General features: G+C 42.1%; 1 protein-coding gene across 3 annotated transcripts in view; it reads right to left on the bottom strand.

Annotated features, from left to right (window-relative positions):
• Nucleotides 1-8,166, bottom strand: part of Col19a1 (collagen type XIX alpha 1 chain) — a 305,188-nt gene that overhangs the window by 35,747 nt on the left and 261,275 nt on the right. For all 3 annotated transcript variants that reach the window (XM_003478284.5, XM_013142233.3, XM_005007610.4), the window contains 4 exons: nucleotides 6,402-6,455; nucleotides 3,786-3,830; nucleotides 565-609; nucleotides 399-461 (listed from right to left, as the gene is read on the bottom strand). In XM_003478284.5, the coding sequence (XP_003478332.3) occupies nucleotides 399-461; nucleotides 565-609; nucleotides 3,786-3,830; nucleotides 6,402-6,455 (207 nt within the window). The remainder of the gene's footprint in view (nucleotides 1-398; nucleotides 462-564; nucleotides 610-3,785; nucleotides 3,831-6,401; nucleotides 6,456-8,166) is intronic.

An 8,166-nucleotide genomic window follows, 5' to 3' on the forward strand; every position in this document is an offset into this window, starting at 1 on the left:
GGCATTTTATAATCCTGCTAAGAACATTATTCTTAAAAAATAATGAGTCTATTTTCCTGGCATTTGAAGACCTTACCATTTTAACCACTGTTTAGGGCAAAGATAACATACTGAGATCTAAGAAATTTAATGAGAACCTGCACGTGTGGCCCTCTAAATCTATCTGTAGAACATGCTCCTTTTCAAAACTTGTTTTATTTTTGGAACCAGGAAATGAACTCAGGACCTCACGCTGGCCAGGCAGATGCCATGCCACTGAGCTATATACTCTTGGCCCCTTTTTTCAAAACTTCTTATTCAAATGTCAGTTTCTGATGAGACAGCAGGGGCGGGGCAGGGGAGCTGGTGCTTCAAACATTTCTCACAGCAGCAGATTCTGAACAGTAGAAAGTACTTACTGGTTTTCCAGGGGGTCCTTCTGGTCCAGGGAAACCTACATCTCCAACAGGTCCTCTTTCCCCCTATAAACACATCCACAGAAAGATGTAATGGCCAAGGGATGCTTTGAGGCTGAATACAAGTACAGCAGAGGTCCAAGGGTTAGCACAATGACTGGTCACTCACCGGCTCCCCTGGGACTCCCGGAGGTCCTGGGGTACCAGGTTTTCCCTGGGAAAGCAAATTGTAGAGGAAGGTCAGAAGCTAAATTACTGAATGGTGTCACGCACTTTTCCCCTCCCATAAGTCTGAGGTGCCGCCAGGGCAGCGGCTCTCTGGAGTGACATCCCTAACAGGACAGCATCCAGTGTACATACTCTACAGCCCATGAGGCACGCCCAGAGTGCAGTGCTCTGAGTGTATGTCTGCACGGACGGTGGAGGGTTAGGGGCAGCAGATGCTTTTGAAAAGGTTCAACCAATGTATCCACATTGCTGGAAATTCCTCTCCTGCCTTTTTTCCCAGTAGTTCTTTTTTGCTAGCTGGGGAGGAATGGTACAGATAGTCGAAGAGATCTTCCTAGACTGTGAGTTTTATAAAAGAGTTTTTATGTTCATAGTAAGGTAGCTTGAAAAGGCCCTTTTTGCTGAAAAAGAGAGGAAAAGATTTTTTTTTTTTTTTTTTTTTTTCAATACACTGTGGCGTGAAGGACAGCACTAGGGGAGACACCGGAGCAGAGACCACAGGGAAGGATAAGGGAGCGATGATTCAGTAGACGCCGAGGGAGAGAAGCGCTGAAGTGTGTTCAGACCAGGCTTCTGGAAGGAATCACTTCCTACCCTTGGACCTAATAAGGTTGTGAAGCAGATCAGAGGGAGATGCAGTATGGGGTGAGATCCTTAGGAAAAAGAGGACGCTTTGTCCACTTGCTGTGTAAAGTCTGGGGAGTCTCCTGCGGGTACAGATGGCTGCATGGTGAAGTTAAACACGGGGTGGGGGGGGTGCTGAGAGTGCACCCCGGCTCCTTTAGGAGCTCCTGAAGTCTCTGTGGTCCCAGCTGGGGGAGATGTCAGAGCTGAGAAGGCCAGTATGAAAGGAGGCCTGGGATGGGAGATGGGGCAAATGGATGTCTTGGGATACTAAGCCAAGGAACTGGAAAGCAGCGACAGCCACAAAAGTCAGGGGGCTCTGGTAGCAGGCTGGAGGAGAACGCGGTGACAAAGCCCTGCCCACAACTGCCACTGCATTGAATTCCTTCTGTTTACCCACCTGACATCTCAGGAGAGGGGGAGTCCCTGGGCGCCCTTAAATATGCAGGAGAGTTGGTCTGCTCTAGGAGGAGCTGAGCTGGGTCTCCTTGGACCACATCCAACTGAACCTGTGTCCAAGTGGCGTCAGGCTCCACCCCTGCCTGCTCGACTACAACTACCATCTCAATTTTTCATAGTGATAAAACATATATAACACAAAGCCATTTAAATTACTAAGTGTAGAGTTCACCGTCCTGTAACCATTATGACTATTTCTAGAACTATTCAACCATTTTATTTTCTGAGCCACTATAAGGTATGTACAGTTACAGAAATAAAGGAATATTTTAAATTATGCTACATAATTGCAGTGCATAAAAATTTTACCCCTTCCTATTTGTGTCAGTTAGTGTTCTTAATTTTAAGATATGAAAACTGCCTTTTAAATAAATGTGTCAGATGTTAGGTATCCAAATAGATGACAGGTTGGTGCATTTTTCAATCAGACTACATCCCCCTAAAATATCTTTGGAGGTGAGCATGGTGGTGCATGCCTGTAATCTCTGCACTCATGGAGATTGTGGCAGGAGAATCTCAAGCTTGAGTCCAACGTGGGTGACAAAGAGACTTAATGAGACCCTACATCAAAATCTAAAAACTGAAAAATGGGGAAATAGTTCAGTATAACAGCTCTGGGTTCAGTTCTCCCAGTACTGTGTGTGTGTGTGTGTGTGTGTGTGTGTGTGTGTATGTGTGTGTGTGTGTGTGTGTGTGTGTCTTTGTGTGTTGGGGGTGGCATGTGAGTTTGAAATATCTCATTTAGATTGTCTTTGGAGATGGTACCATGTATTTGTAATACTTTATGTGATATGCTGTAATTTTTCTTTGAAGATAGACTTAGTTTAGAGTATCAGCAAAAAGTAATTTACGGTCACACCCTGGTGAATACAATAGGAAATTCAGCTTCACTATAATCCATGGAAGAAAAATAGGATATAAAGAAGAGGAAAACATTATAAAGTGTTCTGAAAGTCATTCCAGAAACAGAGTCCCAAATACATTCCTAGATGTGGTAGTAGAAAGGGGTGAGGAGGGAGGGAACGGGATTAAATGTATTGTTGGTTTTCAAGAGAAATCTCTTTAGTAAAAAAAACTTTGATGTTCTTGTGAAAGATAATAGTTTTGTTTATATAGTTTACTTTTATAGCCACAGATATATTTATCTTTATCCAGACAAGCTAGGTAGTGGGATGTCATTTTCAATAAAAGACACGGAGTATGGATGGAATTTTATCTTTTGTGACCTGACTTGGCAGGTCAGTGCCACGGAGCAGAGTGGCTGCTCCACTGCAGGGGATGAGGGGCAGCTGGGGACTGGGTCTGCAGGTGTGTCTGTAGGTGGGGATTGCGGGGCACTTTCTCATCACTCTCCTGTTCCTGGGACTGAAATACCTAGTTTCCCCTCCCTTTCCTATACCCTCATACCCTCATCCTGGACCTGCCCTGCAGTGCACCTGGCAGGAGGATAAATGTCCTCTTCTTCACTGTGCATGACCACGAAATTTTAATTAGAGTATCCTGGATAAAGATCAGAATGATCCCTAGGGCTCAGAAAAATGATGCCAATCTTTCCTGAAGCCCTTCCTATTCATTTGAAAAGACCTTGATGAGATTAAAACATTTGACATCAGAGAGCAATAAAAGTGATTGAGGGGACCAAGGGCCAGTTTATGAGGTGACATTAACCGCAGTAAAGCTCTGTTAATAGCGCTGGGCTAAGGGGTGGCTCAGGTGGACCACAGCGCCACAGAAGCAACTTGAAGCATGTGCTCAGGGATGAGAGCTCTGCCTTCTGAAGACTGGGAACCTCCAATACAGCACGGATAGGCAAAGAATGCAAGGTTTCAGAGCTGTGCTTGCCTATTAATATGCAGTCATGGGTAGCTGGGTCCCTCCCCCCAACAAAGTGACTTGGAAAGGAAAAAAAAAAAAAAGACAAAAATAAAAGCGAGGTAAGAAGAATAGCATATTCTTGAATTGGGTCGGTGAAGGGGCAGGAACCTAATGTCACATAAGTTACACTGTGATCCCCTGTGCTTCTTGAGGGTTATCATGCAGAAGAAAACATTCACCTACAAAACTAATATATGAACTCACCGATACCCCAGCTATTCCTGGAGGACCTGCTGGGCCTCTATCTCCCTGTTGAGATTAAAATAAAAATGATTACTTAGAATATCTGTATAGCCTTATAAAGCCAATGTTCAAATAATTATGCAGATTTGGTGAAGCTTTTCTTTGGATTGGATAATCTGTCATGAAGCTAGAGGCTATACAGAAAAAAGGAACCAAGGGCCCAAATGAATTCAGTATAACTTTTTCTCCCACAGAAAAATTGCATACATTTCATCTGTGACTTACTTTTTTTTTTTTTTTTTTTTTGTCTTTTTCCTTTTTATCGGTACCGGGGATCGAACTCATGACTGCCTGCTTGCAAGGCAGGCGCTTATGCCGCTGAGCTAAATCCCCAGCCCCGTGACTTACTTTTAATAGGACTCTGCACATATATGTAAAATTAGTCAATTACTATTACTTGGAAGATCAATCACATTTGAGCGTCTTCTAAAAAGCTTTTTTAATATTGGCTTCATTGAATACAGACTGCAAGGATCTAGAGTTAAAGGTTCCAATTCTCCTCATTTGATTAATCAGAATATTCTATTAATTGTTCTGAAAAACAGTGACAACTCCTTTTAAGAGGAAGCGTGGTATTTAGATATAGCTGACCATGCTAAAAATGCTGATGGTTATATATGGGATAATACAATGGCAATTTTGTTGGGCAAGCCCTACCTTAAAAACTTCATAACTTACATAAAAGAGGGCTTGATGAAATGAAGATATACACTATGCTCTTGGAGGACATGACAATGCTGTAAAGGTGTCACTGCCCAACTAATTTATAAACTTAATGCCAATTCTTACAAAATTGCAGTTTGATCAAAACATATTAAAGTTCAACTTGAGATAATGAATCAGAGAGGATAAAAGAAAATAAATAGATATCAGCAATATCAATATTAAACATATAAAGCAAAAGTAACTGAGATGATGGAATGCTGGCATAAAGTTAAGCAGTATATCAATGCAGTAAGATTTAAATCTCAGAGATAGTCCAGCATTCATAATAGGATTTTAGTAAAGAAACAGGGGCATCATTTTACAAACAGGGCTGGTCACCAGATTAACCTCAAAAGTTTGACTCCTGTCTTTACATTCCAGGCAAATTTCATACAGGTTAATGTAAAAAATGAACATAATCTTCATTTTAGATGATTAGCATCCCATCATGCTAGAATGCCCAGGCCATACACCCGGGAATATTTCTAGACTCTGCTCTGCTCACATGTGCTTCCACTGAGTCCCACACCCTTCTGGCATCCCTTCACTCCACTGCCTCCTCTGCTGGTTTTCCCACTGCACTCAGAAACCACAATGGCTCTGCATTTCACTCAGGGAAAGAAAAGTCCCTACAGGGGCCCATGAGCCTCCCTACAAGGCTTCTCACACTACCTTTTTGATGAGAGTTGTTTATTTAGTTATTTTCTAATATATGAACCAACATAAATCTACTGATCACATGCTTGCTAGATAAATCACTGGACAAGTCCTGGCAGCTTACTCCTAGTCTCTGTGCTCACCTTACCGCCAGGGCCCATGACCAAGATCTGCAGACCAGCACTGGTCTCCCAGTGACAACTGAGTAGTATTCTCCTCTCAGCGAGGCTACTCTTCGCTTCTGCCTCTACCTCTCCTACCCCTACCTTCACTCCTCCCCTGGTCTCCTGGGATCTAGCAGAAAATGTCATGTTTTAGGGCCTTCATATCTACTATACCCACTTCCTGGAACTTTTTCAGGGTTCACATCTGAAGGGCCTCCCACATGCTGTGTGCTAGGCAAACGCTCCAGCACTGAGTTAAACCCCCAGGCTTAGAACATTCTTCCTTCAAACTTGATGGGACTTAGCTACATGTCCTTCATCTTCTTCAGGTCATTGCTTAGATCTTGCCTTTGTAGACATCTTCTTTATAATTACAAAACCAACTCTGTCTCTCAAGTACACTTGATCCACCTTAACTTGTTCTTTTTCTTTCTTTCCATAGTATTTATCATGAATATTGCTCGGTTTTTATATTTATTCTTCTAGCTTTTGTATCCTTTTGCTACCTAGAAATTCTGTATGACCAAAGAATTTTGCATATTTTGTTCCCTTATGTATCCTCAGTCTAAAACAGTTCCTAGCATAACAGTAGGAAATTAGTAAACATTTTTGAATGTTATAGTTTAAATCTAAAATGTCCCCTAAAGTCTCATGTATCCAGAGGCAGGGCTTTGGGAAAGTTGTTAGATCATGGGGCACTGTAGTCATCGGGGAATATGTCTACAGATGGGCCCAGTAGCGGAATGTGGCTCAGGAGGTGGGGCTGAGTTGGAGGTTGTCACTGGGGACGCGATCTGGAAGGACGTATTCTTGTCCCTGGATCAGCCTCTCTGTTTCCTGGCCACACAGAGTGAGAAGCTTTCTTCTGCCACAACCTTCCATCAGCCATTGTACTCTGGATGAGCCAACAATAGACTGAAACTTCTGCTACCACGAGCCAAACAAACCTCTCCTTTCGAAAATTGTGGGTGTTGAGTAGTTATCCCAGTGATGAAAAAGTGACTCACACACACCTTGAATGTAAAAACACATTTGTATCTTCTGTGCTTACCTTTATGCCTGGAAATCCTTCTAGTCCTGGCAAGCCCATTGCACCAGGCTCCCCCTGTGAGATATGAACATAGAGAAATGTAGATGAAATGATCAAAAAGTTTTTATATACCAATTTGAACAGCAGATATTTTTTGCCTACCCCACCACCACCGCCTAACTCTCTCCAGCCAAGATCTGTAATTTCACAAGTAAATAGTATTCTCTAGTTTCAAGCAATGTAATATTAGATTTGGAACATGAAAACAGTTTGTGAATAAAGCTGTTCTCAAGAGGTATATTTTTGATAATTTTCTGATTAAGAATGTAATCAGAATGAATCCTTCTAGTCAGTAATAACTCCAATTTCAGTAAGAATTAGAATGGAAGGTTCAGCTTCAATAAGTTTGCCAATTTGCTGGGTACCTGGGACTGCGCAGTGCCAGAGAATAAGACTTGCTCTGTCAGAGTGGGTGAGTGGTGCTGTCAAGGCAGCACTTAGCATCCTGAGTGCTCCCCAAAGCCCAGCACGGGAACCACCCCAGGGGCAGCCTTGGCAGTGACTTTGAAAGTCATCACTCAAACGAATAGCTCACTCATAGGGGATGGACTAGCAGTTTCCATTAAAAAAAAAAAAAAGAACTTTTCCATATTCAGTGTAAGATGTCAGGCTAAGGAGCCTGAGGGTCTTCAGGGAACACGTCCGGAAACACTGTGGGGAGGGAAGCTGCTTCCACTAGGGCTTCCCAATCAAGAAAGAGGTGAATAAAAAAAAAATTTAAAAATTAAAAAGAGATAAAGTGGCAAAGTTGTTTGATACTTTCTTACTGATGAATTAATGTTCACTCCAAATATTCACACTGGATGCTGCAAATGTAATCACACAGGAACCAGAGCTGCCAAATTTGATCCTCTGTAAATGCAGGTTTTGCATATAATTCTAATCTTCAAAAATATTGCTGAGACTCTTTCATTATTGCTTATGATATTTTCCTTATCATAGAAGGAGCCTTCATAAGCAAGCAAATGACTTGGTATTTTCTATGCGTTGGAAATCTTTTAAAGTGCACACTAATATGCAACCTGTCAATCAGAAAAACAAAAATTTAAAAAGATGTTCAGAGTTTATTCTGCACAAGGCCCTGTGAGGGCCCTGAGCTGTCACTCCTGAGTCGCTGTTTACATTCCCAACAGCTCTCAGGATGCCGAAGGTGCCCAATCTATCATTCCATATTTGAAAGTAACTGATAATTAAGTTTTCAATTAAACACCATTGAATTCCAAAGAAAATGGTTTGCTGTAGAAGATGATATATTCAGGTAAGGGTAATTTTCCTCTATAAAGGTTTACTGAACAGACCAGTGTCAGGGAGTTGGAGGACAGTGGAAGGGTCCATTTCCCCTGTCCTCCTCAAAAAGGCTTTTCAGTCTTCTACTCTGGTCCAGCAATTCTCTCACTCCTGGCTAATTTCTGTGGCATGGGCTATCATTTCTCCATTACCAGATAAATGGCGCGGGACAAGAAGTTATAGGGTGGTGCATGTAAAGGACCCAAGAGAGGAATTTCAGTTTCTTTTTCTAGGATAAGCTTGAATGTTGACACAGAATTTAATTTCACGATTCCATCTTTCTCTTTTTTGGGGCTTCATTTAGTTCACATCTCTAAAAACAGAGGAACACATTTGATGCATCTTTAGTCATAATCCTTTGTTTCGTTTGGGAACTGTGCAACTCGAGCTCTTCGAATTCTACTCAAGTATGTCTTCATCTTTGCTGCCAGTCACTTTC

Source organism: Cavia porcellus, unplaced genomic scaffold, assembly GCF_034190915.1.
Source record: "Cavia porcellus strain 051 isolate PalLab524CR breed Dunkin Hartley unplaced genomic scaffold, mCavPor4.1 scaffold_16, whole genome shotgun sequence".
NCBI lineage: Eukaryota > Metazoa > Chordata > Mammalia > Rodentia > Caviidae > Cavia > Cavia porcellus.